The sequence below is a fragment of the Chanodichthys erythropterus genome, chromosome 17, assembly GCF_024489055.1.
Source record: "Chanodichthys erythropterus isolate Z2021 chromosome 17, ASM2448905v1, whole genome shotgun sequence".
Taxonomy (NCBI): Eukaryota; Metazoa; Chordata; class Actinopteri; order Cypriniformes; family Xenocyprididae; genus Chanodichthys; species Chanodichthys erythropterus.
In genome coordinates, this window is record NC_090237.1 from 25,590,784 (window position 1) to 25,613,818 (window position 23,035).

Consider the following 23,035-nt stretch of genomic DNA (forward strand, 5'->3'; position numbering starts at 1 on the left):
AGGTCTGCTGGAGCTAAAAGAATAGGAAATAGGAAATCTATTTGTGTAAATACATACATTGAGTAAGCCTGTATCACTCCAATAGCAAACTAAGGATGAAGTGTATAATATCTATGACACTGACATCACTAAATGCAGATGCAACAGTAATGAATGTTTTCAAACAGGTTTTTCAATCGACTATTGGTTGCACAAACAGATAATCCCGCACCAAATTTACATCATTGGTTGAGCCAATGTTGCTTTGACAGACTGCTTAAAGGATTAGTTGACTTAAAAATAAAAATCACCCCTTTATTCACCCTCAAAACATCCTAGGTAACTTTCTTCTTTCTGATGAACACAACCTGAGATATATTTATAAATATCCGGGACCAATGAGTATGAAGCTCATGAAAGTGAGGTTAACACGGCTCCAGGAGGTTAATAAAGGCCTTCTGAAGTGAAGCGATGCATTTGTGTAAAAAAAAAAATATCCATATTTAACAAGTTATAAAGTAAAATATCTAGCTTCCAACAGACCATCTTTCACATTCAACTTAAAAAAAAAACATAACTGACATTGCGTTACATCGAGAGGCGTTGCACTTTCTTCGAAAGCTGAATACAGAAGGCGGTCTGGCAGATATGTTATTTTATAACTTGTTAAATATGGATATTTTTCTTACACAAACACATCGGTTCGCTTCAGAAGGCCTTTATTAACCCCCTGGAGCTGTGTGTTTATGATGGATGGATGCACTTTCTTGAGCTTCATACTAGTTGGTATCGTTCGCTGCCATTATAAAGCTTGGACACGTCAGGATATTTGTAAATATAACTCAGATCATGTTCATCCAAAAGTCTTATACATCTAGGATGGCTTGAGGGTGAGTAAACCTTGGGGTAATTTTCATTTTAAAGTGAATTAATCCTTTAACCAAACAGGACAATGTATTAAAAACACCACAGAGCCAAAATGCTTAGGGAAATCAACCTATAAATGGCTTGTATATAGTTGTCTCTCAATTTTAAGTCTTAGAAAAGCCATACTAAAATATTCAGATTAAATGATTACATGTAATCTGGATTAAGTAATCAGATTACACAAATTAAGTACTTGTAATTAGATTATATTACTTTTTAAAATACACAATCAGACTACAGTTACTATTTTATTGATTACATGATTACATATTATTCACACAATGGGAAATAATTCAGAATTTAGTCTTTTTCAAATTTCAAATTTTACTTTTCTTTTAAAAAACTAGATCACTTATATACATTCAGAAAGTCTTGTAGTTTTGTGGAATCGCACACAGACTAGCCACTAGTCAGGTGGCTATAATTACATGGAAAATTGAGAGGCCACAAATGCATTTAAATCATTGGATTTACAGAAATCATTTCACTTTTAAAAACCCTTTGGCCTTCTTCGTTTAGGTGTCACACTTACCTTCTTTACGGTCAAAAGTGACCGAAGCCTTGGAAAGTAATTTTTTTTGTTCCTCAGGAAAACCAATGTAATATATTCTTGTTATTGTCTATTCTTGTCTATAATATTTTTTGATTATTATATAAAATTTTGAGGGTATTTTATGATATTATGCAATATTTATACAATTTTTTGTTAACTATTTTTCCCCATTGAAAATAATAAAAAAAAAAATCTAACATATTTTTCAATTATTTTTCAATTCAAGCAGTATTCCATGTTAAAATAGAGACAAGGCATTTAAAATAAAATTTAGGTAGATTAGTGCCATTTGGTGAGAGTTAAAAAGAAAAACTTATGCAATGCCATGTCGTAACCACTAGATTCCCATAGAGCTCTATATAAAATTCTCTAGTGGTTTTTGGACACAAACACTTATTTTTATTAAGTTTTGGATATGGATTTAAACTTAGACATTCTTAAAGACTACTTTTTGTCAAGGTTTAGATTTTTATTTTAATTTTTAAATTTTTGCATTAATTTTACTACAGTCAAACCTGAACATAGAGGGCACCATTTTGTTACACGTAACATCAAAATTCAATAAAAAATAACAATAATAACAGGTGTGTTTTATAAAAGCTTAAAAAATCTGTGTTTGATCTGATTTCACCCTCTTATTTGAGTTTTGGCTCAATTTTACCATACTATTACAGCCACACTGGTTCATTTGTATGTTTATAATGGTGTGTTGTGTGTGTGTTTGTCTGTGAATGTGTGTAAGTGAGTGGGTGTTTCTATTTTGTACTCTTGGTGTTTTAGAGTGTAACCCCTTTCTTGCAGTTCATTTTTTTACTGCTTTGTGGCTGAATTTTTGCTTTTATTTCACACATTTGCATAAACTTGCTCTGTCTTATAGTCGTGCTGGTTCATATATATGTGTGGGGGGAGAGGGGTGGGGGGGTGTTTGTGTCTATTTTGCACTCTTGGCATTTCAGAGTGTCCCCCCTTCAGTGCTGCACACTTTGTTTCTGCACAGTGTCTGATTTGTAGTTTGTACCAACAAAAGATTCTCTGAGTTGTTGTATTTTTTCGTATTTCCCATTCATTTCCTATGTCGGTCATTTTTGACCGAAAAGAAGGTAAGTGTGATTTTTTTTTTTACGATGCCTTAACATGTCCGAATCATGTCCTTGATTTTTTTGTGTGTTCATATTGGTAATGCTACAAAAGTCACCAAGTGTTATCTCATTCCGACAAAGCTACGATTTTTAACAATTCAAAATATAAAATCTTTCGGTCAGAACTGACTGAAGAAGGCCAGAGGGAGTGTTTTATCAACATTGCAACACTGCATATCAAATCAACTCTTGACGAACACCTTAATTATTTGAATTATCACTCAGTAAGTCTTATAACCATGTATTGTCTTTGCTATGTCTTTTTTCTTTCAAACACATTTTTATTATAATTTGTATTATTTTAGAATTATTTATTTTAATTGTATCAGTATTATCCTATTCAATTCAATGTGATAAAATGAGTTTGGTCAAAAGTAATCTAAAAGTAATTAAAAAGAAGTTTATTTATATTACCTTAAAGGTGCCATCGAACGTTTTTTTACAAAATGTAATATAAGTCTAAGGTGTCCCCTGAATGTGTCTGTGAATTTTCAGCTCAAAATACCCCATAGATTTTTTTTTATTCATTTTTGGGGCATCATTAACTATGCACCAATATATAGGTTGCGGCCCCTTTAATTCTCGTGCTCCCCCGCCAATGGAGCTCGCGCTTGCTTTTACCAGCATACACACAGTTCACACAGCTAATATAACCCTCAAAATGGATCTTTAAAAAGTGTTCGTCATGCATACTACATGCATGCGTCGGATTATGTGAGTATTGTATTTATTTGGATGTCTACATTTGAATCTGAATGAGTTTGAGGTTTTGCTCCGTGGCTAAAGCTAACATTACACACTGTTGGAGAGATTTATAAAGAATGAAGTTGTGTTTATGAATTATACAGACTGCAAGTGTTTAAAATGAAAATAGCGACGGCTCTTGTCTCTGTGAATACAGTAAGAAACGATGGTAACTTTAACCACATTTAACAGTACATTAGCAACATGCTAACAAAACATTTAGAAAGATAGTTTACAAATATCACTAAAAATATCATGCTATCATGGATCATGTCAGTTATTATTGCTCCATCTGCCATTTTTCGCTGTTGTTCTTGCTTGCTTACCTAGTCTGATGATTCAGCTGTGCACATCCAGACGTTAATACTGGCTGCCCTTGTCTAATGCCTTGAACATGGGCTGGCATATGCAAATATTGGGGTCATACATATTAATGATCCCGACTGTTACGTAACCGTCGGTGTTATGTTGAGATTCACCTGTTCTTCTGAGGTCTTTTAAACAAATGAGATTTATATAAGAAGGAGGAAACAATGGAGTTTGAGACTCACTGTATGTCATTTCCATGTACTGAACTCTTGTTATTTGACTATGCCAATATATATTCAATTTTTAATTCTAGGGCTCCTTTAAAGGATTAGTTGAATTTCAATGATAATTACCCCAAGCTTTACTCGCCCTCAAGCCATCCTAAATGTATATGACTTCCTTCTTTCTGATGAACACAATCAGAGAAATATTAATAAATATCCTGACGCATCCGAGGTTTATAATGGCAGTGAGCGATACCAACAAGTATGAGCTGAAGAAAGTGCTTCCATCCACATCCATCCATCATAAACGTGTACTCCACACGGCTCCGAGGGGTTAATAAAGACCTTCTGAAGCGAAGCATTGCGTTTGTGTAAAAAAAAAAAAAAAAAAATGCATATTTAACAAGTTATGAAGTAAAATATCTAGTTTCCGCCAGACCGTCTTCCATATTCAAGTTAGGGAAAAAAAAAAAACTAAACTATATCTCAGATTGTGTTTGTCAGAAAGAGGAAAGTCATATACACCTAGGATGGCTTTTAATTTTCAGTTGAAAGTGAACTAATCCTTTAAATAATGGATTACTTCACTAACTAAAATGTTGCCATGTAATTTGGAATCAGTAACGGACTACAATTTGCAAGTAATCTACCCAGCACTGTATATATACACCCTATCCCCTACTGGTGCATTTAGTCCTTATAATCTTGAAGGTTGTGGCCTTAAACAACATTTCTAGATCTCTTGTGTACACATTAACTTCTTATGTTAAAAACATTCTTCTTTCAACCTTACAAAGGTTTTTTTTTTTTGCTCAAAATCAGATTTTGGGATCCATAACAACACAATGCCACATCTTCATCTAATTTTAGGGAATAAAAGCATGGCAGAAGTCTCAAAGACACACCTGAGGGGGGAAGGAGAGTTATCAGGGCATTAACTCACTGTAAACCCAGCAGACACGCTGGCGAGCTTACAGATCGAGATGACAGCCAAAACAGTGGGAGTTAAGATGCAGTGTTGGTGAAGTGTTTGGTGTTAACACAAAGATAGAGAAAGAGAGGTACCTGCTGTTAAACCTTTCTGGATGTTTCTCTCTCATAATGTGGAATCGATGAGCGATAGATGCATCCTACAAAAGGAGAAAAAAAAGCAAATTAGATATAGACAGTCATCAGCGCTTCGTTAGGGGCCTTTGACCTATTAAACTCGTGTGTCGGATTCTCTCATCATCCGCTGTGCATCTGGGTCTTAAAATCTCGAATTCGACAAAACAGCTGTGTGAAGATGAAAAGACAACAGATTGAGGATTGTATTGAATAGTTTCATGATGGTTTTATCATGGGCCATTAGCTATAAACAAAAGCCTCACGTCAGAGACGTCACAGACAGAGACGTGTTTATTTTAAAAACAGATGAATGTATTTTAAAACCAGACAAAGCTAAATTCTTTCCCTACACAGAGCACCAATAACGGGCCTGATCGCCCTTCCACGTGACTGGAAACAAGTTTGGGCTCCATGCATATGTATGTGTGTTAACAGATAAGGTGTTTGCGATTCTTTGCTGGGGTTCCAGCCAACGATGATGAGTATTGACAAGAGGTCTAACACGTGGTTCGGCTAATTAATCACACACATATACAGGATGCTGCAGCTCTGCTGGCGCCTGTCGCAGATACTCTTCCACTCTGACATCTGGGGGTTAGAGGTTCAGATGCACTTGCATGCACTACTGTAAATGTTTTGTTGCTATGGTGATGTATAGAGATGTCCTGATTGAGAAATGTAGATTCTGAAGGCCTGATCATTTGTAAGGACAAAAAGGAGAAGCAAGATAAACACACTTTATACACCTTATAGAAGATATACAGAATTCCACAGATTTAACATTATGATAAAAAACATTATGATTCAGTGTGGCTGTCGCTTACAGGAAGTACAACTACATATGCTGAAAGGGTTAAGAATATAATTAAACATTATAGACAGGGTGTAAAATAATTTTTTACACACATGACAAGTGAATGGAGAACATTTACTATATTTCTGAATGGTCATGAAACTGTATTTTTATCATTTTTAAAGTTACTTTTTTTTTACATTATTGAGATGTTGAATATTCACAGAAAACAGCAATATGACACAAAACTGTTTGACCTACACTGGATACAGGCAAAAGTGGGACCTTTTTTGATAATGAACCCATTACACAAACCAATTTAAGTGAAAAGTGAAACATCTACAACAGGAAAACTGAAAATAAATAAATAAATAAATAAATAAATAAATACAAAAATGTAATTGTCCCCAGTTTTTAATACACATCAAATTGTTTTCTAACATCACAGCAAATTTTGACTTACTAATTAATTTGGGAGTATGCAGGAAATCGGGGTTATTATCATTAACTAAAACTAAAACCATAAAAAGCATTTTCATTACTTGAAGTAAAATAAACATTAACTGCAATAAATGAGAACATAAAATATCGAAACTTATTTCAGCCAAGGCAAGAGTTCTCATTTTTGTTTAGTTTAAGTTGAAATACTGAATTATCTAAAACTAAATAAACTAAAAACAATATAGACATATTTAAAAAAAATATATATATAAACTATAAATAAATTACTATTACTAAAAAACTATTTTTATTTACTATTATTAAGTTTATAATAAATAAACTAAAAATGACAAAAAAACCACTATTACTAAAACTTAAACTAAAATTCAAATGAAAACAGAAATTAGAAAGCTTTGTGCACGTGCAACGAAGTAGAAATGGCATAATGACGCACAAAACAAGCTGTTTTTATTTTTAAAAGTCCATCAACATGTAATAAACATTCTGTACAAATGCAAGTATTAAACAATGTACATACAGTATAAAAAATGAAGAGAACCAACTATACAAAAAAAGTAACAAAAGAAAACAGTGCCATGGGAGATAATAAAAAAAAGTGCATTCAAGTATAACGATATCAAATAAATACATTGTAAAGCTCACAGATTTTTAAAGTCTTCATAGCTTTCTTATTCAGAAAGTCTCTAAAACAGCCCTTCCTCAGCCAACAAAACTGCAAAATTGGGTTTTCTGATTAGTATATTTACATTTATGAATATAATATTTTATCAAAAGTATAAATTCATTAATTAAATACACCACTTCATCTTTTTTTAAGGATAATCAGTAAAACCAAAGAGTACATTTTCCCATAAGAGAGAGAAAGGTCTTGAACATTGAATATTTTCATTAATAAATTTCTGTAACTTACACCACAATATAACTGAAAAAGTACAATGCCAAAATAAATGCAATGCAGTTTCGAGATAATTATTACAGAAAGCACAATTTATCACTTTTTTAATTTTTGTAAATAGTGATTAACTGGGTAAAACCTGTGAATGAGATACTTCTTTAACCTTATTTCTAATATGAAATCTCTTGGGTAAAAAACACACTTTGTCCCAGCATTTTACCGTTTAATAAAGAATTCCAATAAAATAGTAGTAACTATTTCTTTTTGAAAAAGAGTGCGAATGGCTCTATTATAATTTTTGGAGGAAGGAGCTGTTGTTGAATATAGTTTAATAAATGACCGTCGTGAAGTAGTGCAGGAAAGTTCTTGCGTCGGACCTGAAATTGATAAATATTAAGCCTGCTTTTTCAAAACAAAGAAAAGAAACGATGGAAGGATGATGATTAGTATACGTCGACAGTGGGAAACTCTGTATATTCATGCAGTGTGCGAATGTTCAATGATCAATTTTGATTTGAAGCTTGTGACATAGGCCACATTTACATTACATGGTTCAAGTGACCCAATTCTGAATTTTTCCTCCCATGTGGCACTGATTGGAAAAGGATATAACCCATGAATGTGTAAGCAGGAAAAAACACATGGATTCCGATATTCTCAGATCGGTTTCAGGCCTCATTCATACATGCATTTGCATCTGCCATGTAAGCGGACAGATCAAATATTCCCGTCAATGCAAGTCGTAATACGTCACTGAAAAAGTGACGATAGTGAATGACGTCAACTCAGGTGGACACCAACCTCGATCACATGACTCTTTTTAATGCCCAGGCTGCAAAAAGGGCTCTCCACTTTTTTCTCCTCCTTAAAGGAACACTCCACTTTTTTTGAAAATAGGCTAATTTTCCAACTCCCCTAGAGTTAAACAGTTGAGTTTTACCGTTTTCGAATCCATTCAGCCGATCTCCGGTTCTGGCGGTACCACTTTTAGCATAGCTTAGCATAGTTCATTGAATCTGATTAGACCGTTAGCATCGCGCTTAAAAATGACCAAAGAGTTTTGATATTTTTCCTATTTAAAACTTGACTCTTCTGTAGTTAAATCGTGTACTAAGACCGAAGGAAAATAAAAAGTTGTGATTTTCTAGGCTGATATGACTAGGAACTATACTCTCATTCAGGCGTAATAATCAAGGAACTTTGCTGCCGTATCATGGCTGCAGCAGCGCAATGATATTACGCAGCGTCTCTCACAAATGTCTCCATGGTTGCAAGGCACGTTCCCTGTGCAAGCAGGGGCTCACGGGCGCTGCGTAATATCATTGCACTGCTGCAGCCATGGAACGGCAGCAAAGTTCCTTGATTATTACGCCTGAATGAGAGTATAGTTCCTAGCCATATCAGCCTAGAAAATCACAACTTTTTATTTTCTGTCGGTCTTAGTACACGATTTAACTACAGAAGAGTCAAGTATTACATAGGAAAAATATAAAAACTCTTTGGTCATTTTTAAGCGCGATGCTTACGGTCTAATCAGTTTCAATGAACTATGCTAAGCTATGCTAAAAGTGGTACCGCCAGAACCGGAGTTCGGCTGAATGGATTCGAAAACGGTAAAACTCAACTGTTTAACTCTAGGGGAGTCGGAAAATTAGCCTATTTTCCAAAAAAAGTGGAGTGTTCCTTTAAGAGACCAATGTTTTGCTGACCTTTAAAGACGGTGCAGAAAGTAAAAGCTTGTATTATCATTTCATCTGCATCTATTGCAAATCATACATTTTTTACTTTCTTTTTGGCCTAAGCTTTTCTGGGTCAGAATGTCTACCTTGGGTTGTTTCGCCAAAGTGTATAGTGTAAATGCAGATATGGACACTTTTAAAAGAAAATGTAAGCTGGTCGTCAAAAAAAAAGGTCAACAAATCAGAATTTGGCCATTAAAATCTCCATTTCAGAGATCTCCATACAGTGTTTCAGTGTATAAGTTATCTCCCCCCATACACTTTAGTATCATTAGCTACATTTACATGGATCATTTTTGTTTCTATCGGAATGAATCCAAAAATAGTTTACATGAACGATGAATAAAGTGATGGGGTTGATGTGCACATTCATGGCCACATTTACACTGCAGGTTATAATGGCCAAATTCTGATTCTTCTTTTAAAAGTGACCCATATCTGCATTTACACTATACACTTTGGCGAAACAACCCAAGGTAGACATTCTGACCCAGAAAAGCTTAGGCCAAAAAGAAAGTAAAAACTGTATGATTTGCAATGGATGCCCAAAAAGTTCAAACAGGTAATTTACAAAGGTATATTTGGGGGGAAAAGTATGAGTGAACTTGGGTGTGCTCGGAGATTAAAAAAAAAAAAAAAAAAAACTTGCAGAAACTTTCTTCTATACCTCCCTCTCTTTCCCCCCCAAGACCCAAACACTCTTAGGACCATTTGTGAATCCAGCCCCTCCAATGAAACCACCTCCACACAGAAGACCCCCTGCTAGCTCACTGCTGAAAATTTTTTAGTGGAAGCCAAAAAAATCAATTCCTTTTTTTTGTTGACATCTTTTAAACCCGCTGTTAGTTGTAGAGCAAAGGGAGGCCCGGGGTCCCACCAGGCTCCGTTTTCTTGAACGCAGAACAAGAAGAAAGGTAAAATGACAGGCGTATCTAAAAGACTGTATTGCTCTTTTCTTACAAACTGCACAATATATAAAAACATGAGAGCAAAGGCACGGTCTCCCCTCGGCCTGGCTCCGGTTTGATGCCCGGCGCTGAAACCAAGGAGCTTTCAGAGACGTCATCGTATCCGGCGTTCATGAAGGAGAGATTTCCTTTCATTGACTCTAAAGTTAAAGTTGCAGCAGTCAGTCACTCGCTATCTTTCATCTGCCGTTGTCCACCCCTCCCAGATAATTACCACTGCAAAACTCTCGTGACCAAATTAATAAAGGGACATGTGTAATGTTCTCTCATAGTTCACCATTTAGTCCAATTACGGCTTGTCCAGGCAGATGATGTGCCTTCACCGGGAGAGTAATGACTTTGACATGAGTGCAGGGTCATTAGGAAACAGACTACATTATCTTAGGCGATCCTGTATGATTAGGGACCGTCTCTAGCTTCTGGCTCTGACCGAGTGATAACACCCCTTGTCTAATGGAGAGGGATATTTCAACTTTGGTATTTAAATGGTATCTAATTACCCAAAATATCACTTGACAGGGTGATCAGTCAACGAGACAAGCGTTAATATGAAGAACAGCTTTGATTCGAGAGAGTTTTTGTTGATGTGTTGCAGATGACAGACGTTTGTTATACCAGCCTTGTTAGTCTTTGGATTTAAATTTGACATTTAAAAAAAAAAAAATCTGCTTATTCTTTTTAAAGTGCTAAAGTTTGATATATTTTTCCCTTTGACATCTTTCATATTGACTTAATAGTCTTACATAAAACGGTAATATTTTCTGTTCAGAAATTGGTAACTTGAAAAAGAGTTAAAAGTTGAAGAACTTGTTCAGATGCTGTGATACCCTTTTGATTGTGTTTTGTTGTAAATGTCTTAAATTACCCTTATCTGTTAAAATGTTCTTGCACCATCTTGTCTGACAACAGCTGCTTTTGTTGGCTGTTTAGTTCCTGGAGTTCATATACATAATTATGGAAGACATTGTTTTTCATTTGCATAATCTGCAAAGTAATTATGAGCACGACTTGCTCTGTAATCTCTATTGGTTTACAGTTGTTTTCAAAAGGAATTTGTGTTTTCATGTAAAATGTGATAGGAAAATTATCACTTGATCCCACCAAGATTTGCACTTCTCTTTAATCCAAACAAACAACTAAATTTGAATTTCTTTAACACAGTACGGAATATATTGTAGCTGAATGATTACTGAGACAGCAGAGACCTATCTATCTATCTATCTATCTATCTATCTATCTATCTATCTATCTATCTATCTATCTATCTATCTATCTATCTATCTATCTATCTATCTATCTATCTATCTATCTATCTATCTATCTATCTATCTATCTATCTATCTATCTATCTATCTATCAACTAATTTATTAGCATGGTGTAGGGCCTCCTTTTGTGGCCAAAACAACATCAAATCATCCTGGGAATGACAGATAAAGTCCTTCGAAGTGGCCAGAGGGATTTTGAGCCATTCCTCTTTCAGAACAGTGGCCAGGTCACTGGTGGAGGAAAACGTTTTTTTGACTTGCTCCTCTAAAATACCCCAAAGGGTCTCAAAAATATTTAGATCTGGTGACTGTAAAGGTCATGGGAGATGTTCAACTTCACTTTCATGTTCATCAAACCTTTCTGTCACAAGTCTTGCTGTGTGTATTTGTGCATTATCATGATGTGCCCTTCCTTTAGGGTATAATGTTTGAACCATTAGGTGCACATGGTTCTCCAGAATAGTCTTTGGCAGTGACGTGCACATCAAGCAGAGTAGGGAATGCCATGAAATTGCAGCCCAAACCAACTCATCAGAGAACAATACATGTTTCACATTGTCCACGGCCCAAGACTTGCACTGTTGGCGTCAATGAAACCGACATTTGGCACTGGCACGTGTGACCCAAGTTTTGGTTATAGCAGCCTGACTATGAATATTGACTCTGTGGAGCTCCCGACAAACCATTTTTAGTGGAAAAAGAGAGTAGAGATGCGTATTTAATTCTGCGGTGATTTGGGCAGCTGTGGTTTTTGGATACAGCTCCGTGGTCCAGTTCTGATGCTCACGTGCCCACTGTTGGTGCTTTCGGCAGTGGACAGGGGTCAGCATGTGCACCCTGACTGGTCTGCAGCTATGCAGCCCCATACGCAACAAACTGCGATGAATTGTGTATTCTGACACCTTTCTATCAGAACCAGCATTAACTTCTTGAGCAATCTGAGCTACAGGAGCTCGTCTGTTGGATCGGACCACACGGGCCAGCCTTCGCTCCCCACGTACATCAATGAGCATTGGCCACCCATGACACTGTCGCCGATTCACCACTGTTCCTTCCTTGGACCACTTTTGATAGAAACTGACCACTGCAGACCAGGAACACCCCACAAGAGCTGCAGTTTTGGAGATGCTCTGACTCAGTCGTCTAGCCATCACAATTTGACTCTTGTCAAACTCACTCAAATCCTTACGCTTGCCCATTTTTCCTGCTTCTAACACATCAACTTTGAGGACAAAATGTTCACTTGCTGCCTAATATATCCCACCCACTAACAGGTGCCGTGATCAAGAGATAATCAGTGTTATTCACTTCACCTGTCAGTGCTCATAATGTTATGCCTGATCGGTGTATAAGTGTGAAACCTCCAACACTATATTAGCCAGTGTTTCAGTGTCCAACCCATGTATTGGAAGTTATATGTTATGTATGTTAATTATAAAACATTATTTATATTATAAAATCTAACTATCCATCTATCTATCATCATAAATTAATACTGATTAATGAAATGACATCAATGACATTGACTAACATTTGTCCAAGCATGTCTCCCTCATTACAATTTCTTCTTCTTCTTTTTTTTTAAGATGTGTACAAATCTAAAATAAAACAGAGCCGTCAAACCTGTAAATGTCAATTACCGTATTTCCCTTGACATTTCTGGATAATGGCTGACATGCGGTCGCCGTAATAAGCATCATTAGATTTCAGACGGCCCGAGATGCATCAACACACGACGTGTTTGATCGCCGTTCGCTAAGACGAGAGCCGTGTAACATCTACGGCATGTTTCATCGTCAATTGGCAAGCTTTGCTCCTCACCGCAGTGATGAGAGATGGCTTTGTTAATGTAATAGATGCTCTTGGCATTTCAAAAAGCACTCAGCCCTCTTGATTAGCTCATTTAGTCTTATTACTTAGGGGCCTTATTCACTTCTTCATTCATAAACTCCACTCATAGTCATCACATACTGTATCATGGTTAATGGACTAGACCAGCACACCGGTCAGACGCGTATAAAGCGAGTCTCTCTCTGTTTATTGGAAGGGAAAGAGCTCAAGTATGCTGATTGTTAAGGATCACAGGGGTCTCTACATCCCCAAATACAGCTTTAAGTGTTCAGACTCACCACGCCAATAGAGAAGTAATTGTTCACGATGCTGTACGGGACTGGATCTCCTCCTTCAACTTTGTCTAGAGAAATGATGTCAATCTTCCACCTGTCCAACATCACTTCAGTACTGTTCTCAATGTCCTTGAGAATCTGCAAAAGACTTTCTCCATCGTAGCCTGAAACCCAAAGGTCACATTACATATAGGGGTTGGCTTCATTGAGCACCAGCTATTTATAGACAAGGAACTGACATAATAGTAATATTTTGATCTAATTAGTCATGAAAAAATGGAAATACTACAGTGATAATATATGAAAGAGTTTCCCTAGAGTTGATTAGCTAATCAATCCAGTGTGAATTTACTGTAGGTTTAAGGATTCCCACAAAGTTTCATTTGTGTTAAAATATTGAAAAGACGTAAATTACCTCCACCCCAGCGCAAACACCTTGCAAGGTCATTTCCTGTGCCGAGAGGAAGTACACACACAGGAGGATTCTGTTCAAAGTTGGCTTTATCTATGAAAAAGAACAACACTTAATATAATAATAGGGAAAACTCCCACAGAACAGCAGATTCTGTTTTTACATGTTTTACCTTTGCTCAAGAAGATATTTGTATGTGAATATTAATATTCTAAAGTGACGAGAATATTTTTGGTGCGCCAAAAAAACAAAATAAGGATTTATTTAGTGATGGCCGATTTCAAAACACTGCTTCAGAAAGCTTCGGAGTGTTATGAATCTTTTGTGTCGAATCAGTAGATCGGCGTGCCAAAGTTACGTGATTTCAGCAGTTTGGTGGTTTGACACGCGATCCGAATCATGATTCGACACAAAAGTCGTTTTTTTTGTTGTTTGCCGCACCAAAAATATTCTTGTCTCTTTATATTATTAATATTGAACCACTGTACTCACATGAACTGATTTAAATATTGTTATTAGTACATTGATTTAAATATTTGTTTTTAGTACATTAATGGATTTTGAGAGAGGAAATGTCATTGCTCCCTATGCAGGCCTCACTTAGCCATCGGATTTCAACTAAAATATCTTAATTTGTGTTACGAAGATTAACGAAGGTCTTACAGGTGTAGAACGACATGAGGGTGAGTAATAAATGACACACTCTAAAAAATGCTGGGTTGTTTCAACCCAATTTTGGGTCAAATATGGACAAACCCAACCGTTGGGTTAAAAAATGCATTTAAAAATTTAACCTAATGGTTGGGTTTGTCCATTTTTGACCCAAACTTGGGTTGAAACAACCCAGCATTTTTTAGAGTGCATTATTTTCATTTTTGGGTGAACTAACCACTTTAATTAGCATATTGCAGGTTCTGTATTTCTTCCACATTACAGAGAGGCTCCGTGGAAATGCTGCTCCACACCAACTCAGTCTCTGCATGTGCTGTTTGATTGGGTTTCCAATAACGTGCATAAAGTCACGCTTTGTGTTTCATAGCGAAGTGTTGCACTGTTATCATTCACATGCATGCAGCAGTCTCAGCAGCTCGGTTAAAGGTAAAATTTGTGATATTTTTTTCTGCTAGAGGTCGCTAGAAGCAGCGGGACTTTTATTATGACACAGTCGCCGGCGCCGCTTCCGCTTTTCCGGTCATGAGTTTACAGGAGCTGTCCTTGTCGACAGAACCAGCGGCAGATGGTAAACAATAATTATGTTCGATAAATAAGTAACACAATCCACCATAAAATGTGCAAGAAGTAAATAAGGAACTGCTTGAAGCAAGCTAGTGGTTTGCTGGACGCTAGACACTACTTCCGCATTTGTCCACAGCACTGTTGTCATGTGGTTTCTACGTCAGTAAAGGCGGTAACAAAGGTAACTGGCGTCATTGACAGGCGACTGCACTGCCCCGTGTCACTGTTTAGAATGGGGATTTTCTCATGATTAACAAGTACTTGAAAACATTAGAGATATTGTTATTAATCAGCTGGACAAAATATATAACACTAGCCTAGTGGTTTTTGGATATTTTACTGCAAAAATTATACATATTGTACCTTTAGTAAACTTCATCTCTGTATATGCTGTGAGTTTGGGTTGCTCATTACATTCACCTGGGAACGCAAGGTGTGACATTTAACCAGATTTGTAACATTATAAACCTTTATATATTCCCATTTTGAAACTTGAATACGATGAGCTCGTAATTATGACTTCAGAATTATCAAATGTCCTATAGCATGTTTTGATGTCCACATATTCTTGTTCAAGAAATTACAGTGGCTGTGCCATTTATATCGTAAAGATGTGGCCAAATAATAAAGATTAAGTGGACATTTGAATTAAATGTTGTTTGGCCAACATTAAACAGGGATTTTGATCTGCTGTAAAGTGTAACAACAACAATCACCAGGCCATTGGCGCCCTTTGCAGGCATCTGTTTTAATACATAATGTACACAAGTTGTTAATATTATGTATGTTACATTTTGTATTTTAACAGTGTTGTTTAATAAAACTAAATTATTACTTCCTTATGATACTTTATTTGAACCAATTATTATTGCCTCATTGCTATTATGTATCTAAGTCATTTTTAAAAGCTATTGTTCACTTAGGTCTAATTTTATTAACAAAAAATATTATCCGATTACTTGAATAATCATCAAAATAATCGACTGATTTCTCGCTTGCAAAAATAATCATTAGTGACAGCCCCAGATTAGTTAAAACATTTCAAAATGCATTGTTTTGCATTTTCTGAATTTCAGTCGAATAAAAGACTATTTTTCCAGTAATCGAAGATTTCTTAAAAATAGTGTCAACATATTTTGTTCTCGTGAACCCAACATTATGTATTGTCTCGTCTTGCAGGCTAAATGTTTTGTCACACCCCTAATAAAATGTAATTTCCAACAACAAAATTGTGGCCAGTTAAAATGCTGAGTGACTATTAACTATATACAGTCAAACCAAAAATTATTCAGACATTTTTGATATTTCTTTTACTAGTGGGTGCAGGACACTATAGTTAATTTATGTAAGTGAGGATAGCAAAATCTTTGACATTTTATACCCAAAAATTCTTCATACAGTAGACTACCAGTGAAATTGATAAAAATTCGGAACCAAAAATTATTCAGACACTTTTGACCTGACCATGTTTTGCTTAACTTTTTCTGACACAGTTTAACTCTGAGATCTTGTCATATTTTATTACCATTTTTTAAACTATAGTAAATAGAACAGTATTAATGAATGAAATGTTTATGGTGTCTGAATACATTTTGGTTTGACTGTATATATACACAAACACATACATATATACTTTATATACAGACTAGAGTATATATATATATATATATATATATATATATATATATATATATATATATATATATATATATATATATATATATATATATATATGTGTGAATATGTGTATGTATATATGGAATAAATGGCAAAAACTCAATGGTTCTTTTCTAATACACTCCTCTGAAAGCATCCAGGCTATTACTCTGTCTTTGCTTTGATTGATAAAAAATGGAGGCAATTTTTGACAAATAAAGGACTAAATGGAGGACACAGTCATCTAAAAAAAAATCACCTGCAGAGACTATTCTTCAGATGATATAAATAATATGCCATTTCTTGAAGAAAGATAATCATCCTATTTGCCCCGAAAATACAGATACGAATGTAATAGCTTTAGTTCTGTAAAAAATAAGTATTTGACTATTTTGACAAATATAACAAAATCACTTCTGTATAAAAGAACCTTTGAAACAACAAGAAAAGCTTTTTTTGCAGATGTCATAACGTTATGAAGTTTACTTTAGCTTGCTGTTTTTATTAAATCTATAATGAAAACTTTCTGGATTTAATTTACAAAATGGCAACAGTATGAAAGCCCTAATCCACATGACTTCAGCGTTTAATTGCTCTAAGAAATAACCAAAGGCCAAAGCAAACAAACAAAAAGTCAACAGCCACAAAAACATAAATGTAATTTACACAACTTATGGGTGTTAAATTTAAAAATGAGTGTGTTTTATGTTTAAATTTTCACATCATCTGAACTCACCTATTACATCAAGAATCCATCCAACGGTCCCATCTCCACCACAGGCCAAGACTCTGAAGTCTGGAACATCTCGAAAGAAATTTAAGCTGAAATGAAGGTATTTACATGCCAAGTTTAATTCAAACATTTAACCACAACTTTCTTCTTTTACAAAGTGTTAAGTAATTCATTTAGTGAAAGATAGCCACAAGATTTATGAGTCAATACACATTTTTTCTAATAATAATGAAAACTAAAATAGTAACACTAAAAAACAATACATTTTATATTTTATAAAAGTACATATTATACATTTTGAAAAATCTAATCGCACTTCCACCATATTTGACCTTATTGAACAAATCTTTTGTTTAAACAACAAATGCAAATCCATCTTTTTGAAAGACAAGCCTGTTCAGAAGCTAATCAGATCTACCAAGACAATGTTCATTACAACGTCTTCCGTTGCTTCACAATAATAAAGCTGTAACCGCATGAAGGGACCTTACATGGTAGAATGGCTCACAATATAAGACTCTCAATTACTTTACTTATTGGGACATGCAGGCTTGGAAAATCATATTAGACAGCAAAACAGACGACCAATCGCATGAAAAAGCAACTTTGAGGATGTTTGAGTATGAAGAAACAAACACTCAATTTGCTATAATTGTGTTAGCCAGGCCTGTAATTGACAGGACAGTCACCTTGACAAAGCAATGTCACATTCTCATCACATGACTACACCTAAGTTCATGTGTTATTTCGACAGATGTGACTGTGAATGCATAAAGTCAAAATCTATCTTTTCCACCAGCACAGAAACGTCAATACATAGGCTACACCTGACCTAGTCAGTAGGACTTCAAACATTATAATCAATAGTTTCAAAAGCAAATTGGCTGACAAGGTCACTAAATGGTTTCTGAGGAGGATCGCTCAGTGGGGTGCATTTATAAACTCATAAAAACCTACTGTAAGTAAATAATTAATCAGGGGCCAATAAATTGGACAGAAATCGCCCTTTCAAAAACAATCCTACAGTGAGAAATATTCAGTGGAGTAAAAAGTGTGATCTTGAAATACAATTTTTTTAATCGTGAATCATTTGTTTTGTACCACTAATTTAATTTAATCTAATTAATTGAGATTTGGTATAATAGCAAACATTTTTAATGTTTTCGAAATAAGTCTCTTGATCACCATGGCTGCATTTACAGTAAAAATACAGTAAAATGTGAATATTAGCAATTTTGTGCAATATTGTGAATAATTATTACAATTGTAGATAACTGTTTTCTATTTTATTATATTTTATAAGCTGAATTTTCAGCATCATCACTCCAGTCTTCAGTGTCACACGATCCTTCAGAAATCATTCTAATCTGATGCTCATTAAACATTTCTTATTATTATTATCAATGCTGAAAACAGTTGTGCTGCTTAATATTTTTGTGGAAACCTTTTTTTTTTTTTTTTCCCTCGATTCTTTGATGAATATAAAAGTTCAAAGAACAGCATTTATTTGAAATTGAAATCTTCTGTAACATTATAAATAAATGTCTTCACTGTCACTACTTATCAATTTAAAGGGTCAGTTCACAAAATAATGAAAATTCTGTCATTAATTACTCACCCTCATGTCGTTCCACACCCGTAAGACCTTCATTCATCTTCAGAACACAATTTAAGATATTTTTGATAAAATCTGATGGATCAGTGAGGCCTCCATTGATAGCAAGACAATTAACACTTACAATGCCCAGAATGCTACTAAAAACATATTAAAACAAACATTCACATGACTACAATTTTTCAACCTTAATATTATAAAGCGACGAGAATACTTTTTGTGCACCAAAAAACAAAAAACGACTTTATTCAACAATATCTAGTGATGGGCGATTTCAAAACACTGCTTCATGAAGCTTCCAAGTTTTACAAATCTTTTGTTTCGTATCAGTGGTTCGGAGAGTGAATCAAACTGCCAAAGCCACGCCCCCCAGTGGTGAACCACTGAAATTTCGAAATATTGAAACATTGAAATTTCGCGTGACTTTGGCAGTTTGATTCATGCTCCAGACCAATGATTTGAAACAAAAGATTCGTAAAGCTTCAAAGCTCCATGAAATGGTGTTTTGAAGTTGCCTATTACTAGATATTGTCGAATAAAGTTGTTATTTCATTTTTTTGGTACACAAAAAGTATTCTCGTCACTTCATAACATTAAGGTTGAACCACTGTAGTCACATGATCTGTTTTAAATACGTCTTAAGTAGCTTTCTGGGCATTGAAAGTGTTAATTATATTGCTGTCAATGGAGGCCTCACTGAGCCATCAGATTTGATCAAAAATATCTTAATTTGTGTTCTGAAGATGAACAAAGATCTTACGGGTGTGGAACGACATGAGGGTGAGTAATGACAGAAATTTCATTTTTTGGTGAACTAACCCTTTAATGCATCACTTGTATAAAAATATTTTCCTTCAAATAAAAATTCTTATACTGACACCAAACGTTTGAATAGTAGTGTGTTAAATTAGATTAAATTAGTTACAGTATTTGATATTGCTTTTTTTCTTCTCTTACAAATGAGAAATAAGAAGTTTGCCTTTTTTTCTTGCCTAAGATTATTTAAAGAATCCTATAAATGTATTTTAAAAAGACAGAATCAAATCACTAATTGAATCATACTGAATTATTCTGAATTCCTAAAACTTGAATTGAAAACCTACTACAGTATGAACAGTGAATGGAATCGATTTACTGTCTACTCAAATATTCACCACTAGTTAATTTTCATGGCAACATCCCACAACAACATTTCCACTTTCTTTATTGCTTTTTAAAATTTCATTTTCAAAATATAGTATCAATGAATATTGTCACAACCCTCACGGCTGTGCACTTAGCTCAAAAGTGGCCACGTCTCTGGCATACTAATAACAAATTCAGTCAGTGATGACAGAGCCTCATGGTTGTGTGCATTTGATTGACACCACCGATGGTATGCGTGATCACACAAGGCCCTGAGAGCGGCAACACACTAACACTAACATGAATCTATTATTACCAGCTGACTGTCAGCACTGGACACTTCCACAGCCTGGCTTTGTTCTCTGCAGTGTTTGTGATGGTGGATATAACCCTTTAATAATGTCTACATTTACAACTAAGACAGAGAGAGAGATTGTCATGCATGAATTAGTGCACATTACCATCAAGCAGTGTCTGCATATACAATATATTGTTAACGTCAGGTTGGCGCAAATCTTATGTATGATCATAAACTGAGAATGTGCCGCAACAATACGTTTCCCTAAAAGCTAGACAGCAGGGAGCATTACGCTTCTGTTAGGATGATAAGATTTGGAGAACTGTCACTCACCCAGGCATGGGGCCGTTCTTGGCCAGGTTGTAGACTTGACGAGGGTTCAGGAGGTACTGGAACTTTCGGAAGATCCTAAATAGGACAGAAAGTTTTTAAAAGTTTGTTTTAAAGACACCATGAAATCCAAATGGAGAATTCTTGTTTATTTGGGTTTTTTTTAATATTGCAATATTTATTATAAATGATTTATACATGCACATCATTATTTTATTATTGTTTTTAATTCATGTGCCATCATAATCTTAAAAATAAAAATAACTTCTCCTCCCTCTTGCAACAACATCTCCTCTCTTATGACGTGTTTACTGGCACGAGGGCGGGAAACCTGTCGCTCAAATGAGATTGACCAATAGCAAGCCACAACCATCCAACGATCCAATCAATACCAGATGGACAAAATTAAGTTCCGCCCTACATTTCTTCTTGTTTGAGAAGCCATTTAACTCAGATAATACACCCCAATAGGGAGGAAAAGACTATCGCACTTTCCATTTTGTGCCAGTTTTAACATTTTGGTGAAGTTGATCTTCAATAAACTGGTCCCACACTATAAAAATGTTTGTAATTTTTATAGAAAAAACTGTAAAATTGCTACAGTAAAAACCTGTTAATTGGTTAACTGTACTGTAAGTTGCCTTACAGTACAGTATATGGTGGAAAAAATGGTTTAACCTCACATTATATGTAATTTTAGAGTAAAATAGTCTGAAATGTATGGTATTTGGAAGTAAAACTATGAATTACCATTAACGGACAGTTAAAGGACATTCCCAGGACAATATTATATTATATTATATTATATTATATTATATTATATTATATTATATTATATTATATTATATTATATTATATTATGCATTTAATTAGTTCATGAATCTTTATGGTGCTTGTATTAAATGGTGGTTATCAGTGCAGGTACAAAGCATATTTTGGTAGTCCAATAAGATTTGTACTGTATTAACATCATATAACTTAATGAAATACGCTGTTTTAAAGGTACAATTTGTGATATTTTTTTCCGCTAGAGGTCGCTAGAAGCCTATTCAAAACAAAGGCGTAGTTTGATGACGTCAAGTTTTAGAGCGGAAACTTGGGACATGTGGTCTCCATCTCAACGGACGGTGCAAAAGAATAGGGATTGGAGTCTGAAAGAACTCATGTTCGTGGATGCGATTATTAACGTTACTGTAGTATGAAGTAGCGCAGGACCGAGTGTTGCGGGAGCTGAACGAGGAGCTGGAGCGATTGATCAACACATGCCTCACGAGCAGCGGGACTTTTATTATGACACAGTCGCCGGCGCCGCTTCCGCTTTTCCGGTCATGAGTTTACGGGAACTGTCCTTGTCGACAGAACCAGCGGCAGATGGTAAACAGTAATTATGTTCCATAAATAAGTAACACAATCCACCATAAAACGTGCAAGAAGTAAATAAGGAACAGCTTGAAGCGAGCTAGTGGTTTGCTGGACGCTAGACACTACTTCCGCATTTGTCCACGGCACTGTTGTCATGTGGTTTCTACGTCAGTAAAGGCGGTAACAAAGTTAACTGACGTCATTGACAGGCGACTGCACTGCCCCGTGTCACTGTTTAGAATGGGAATTTTCTCATGATTTACAAGTAGTTGAAAACATTAGAGATATTGTTAGTAATCAGCTGGACAAAATATATAACACTAGCCTAGTGGTTTTTTACAATTTTACAAATTGTACCTTTAAGTTGTAAAATATACAGGTACTAAAATTCACTAAAAATATCCTGTTAAATTTACAGTAAAAAAGTGGCAGCTGTGATTGAAAGATACAGTAAAAATGTATCTTTCAACCACAGCTGCCAATTTTTTACTGTAGATTTAACAGGATATTTTTAGTGAATTTTCAGAAATAAAATATTTGTGGTTGGACGAATTTGAATAGAAACTAAGGATTTGGTCACCACCTAATAAGATGGGTAAATTTGACATCATGGCTATCACATTCAGTGTGGTCCATCAAGAGGAAATGAGATTTGATCTGGATCTTTAGGATGCCAAAAATGGATTTTGAATGGGAACTGATTTGATTAGATCATTAGATCATCATTTAAGTTGCCAGAAATAGAACTGAAACTCAAAGAAGCTCCATCAACAAATTGACGGAAATCAGAAAATCCATCAAGCTCATTTGATTGTGGTTGCAAATTTGGTGTCAAACAAACTGTAGTGACTGATAAATTATGCAGATTGACTCAAGACAGTTGAAATGCTATATGAAAATACTGTGGCGTAAATTTCTTAAATGTGGCACCATCTTTCACAGTTCTTACCTTTCACCTTGTTTGCCTCCGCTTTTAGGGTTGACAAAAACCAGCAGTGGATGAGTTCCTTCTGATAATGTAATCTACAGAACAAAGT

General features: G+C 35.2%; 1 protein-coding gene across 5 annotated transcripts in view; it reads right to left on the bottom strand.

Annotated features, from left to right (window-relative positions):
• The window catches only part of dgkb (diacylglycerol kinase, beta), a 74,978-nt gene that overhangs the window by 29,734 nt on the left and 22,209 nt on the right, over nt 1-23,035 (bottom strand). For 4 of the 5 annotated variants that reach the window (XM_067364805.1, XM_067364808.1, XM_067364809.1 and 1 more), the window contains 6 exons: nt 22,948-23,021; nt 20,640-20,714; nt 17,272-17,357; nt 13,647-13,736; nt 13,235-13,395; nt 4,941-5,005 (listed from right to left, as the gene is read on the bottom strand). In XM_067364805.1, coding sequence (XP_067220906.1) covers nt 4,941-5,005; nt 13,235-13,395; nt 13,647-13,736; nt 17,272-17,357; nt 20,640-20,714; nt 22,948-23,021 — 551 coding nt within the window. The remainder of the gene's footprint in view (nt 1-4,940; nt 5,006-13,234; nt 13,396-13,646; nt 13,737-17,271; nt 17,358-20,639; nt 20,715-22,947; nt 23,022-23,035) is intronic. The other variant, XM_067364806.1, reaches the window with a different exon arrangement.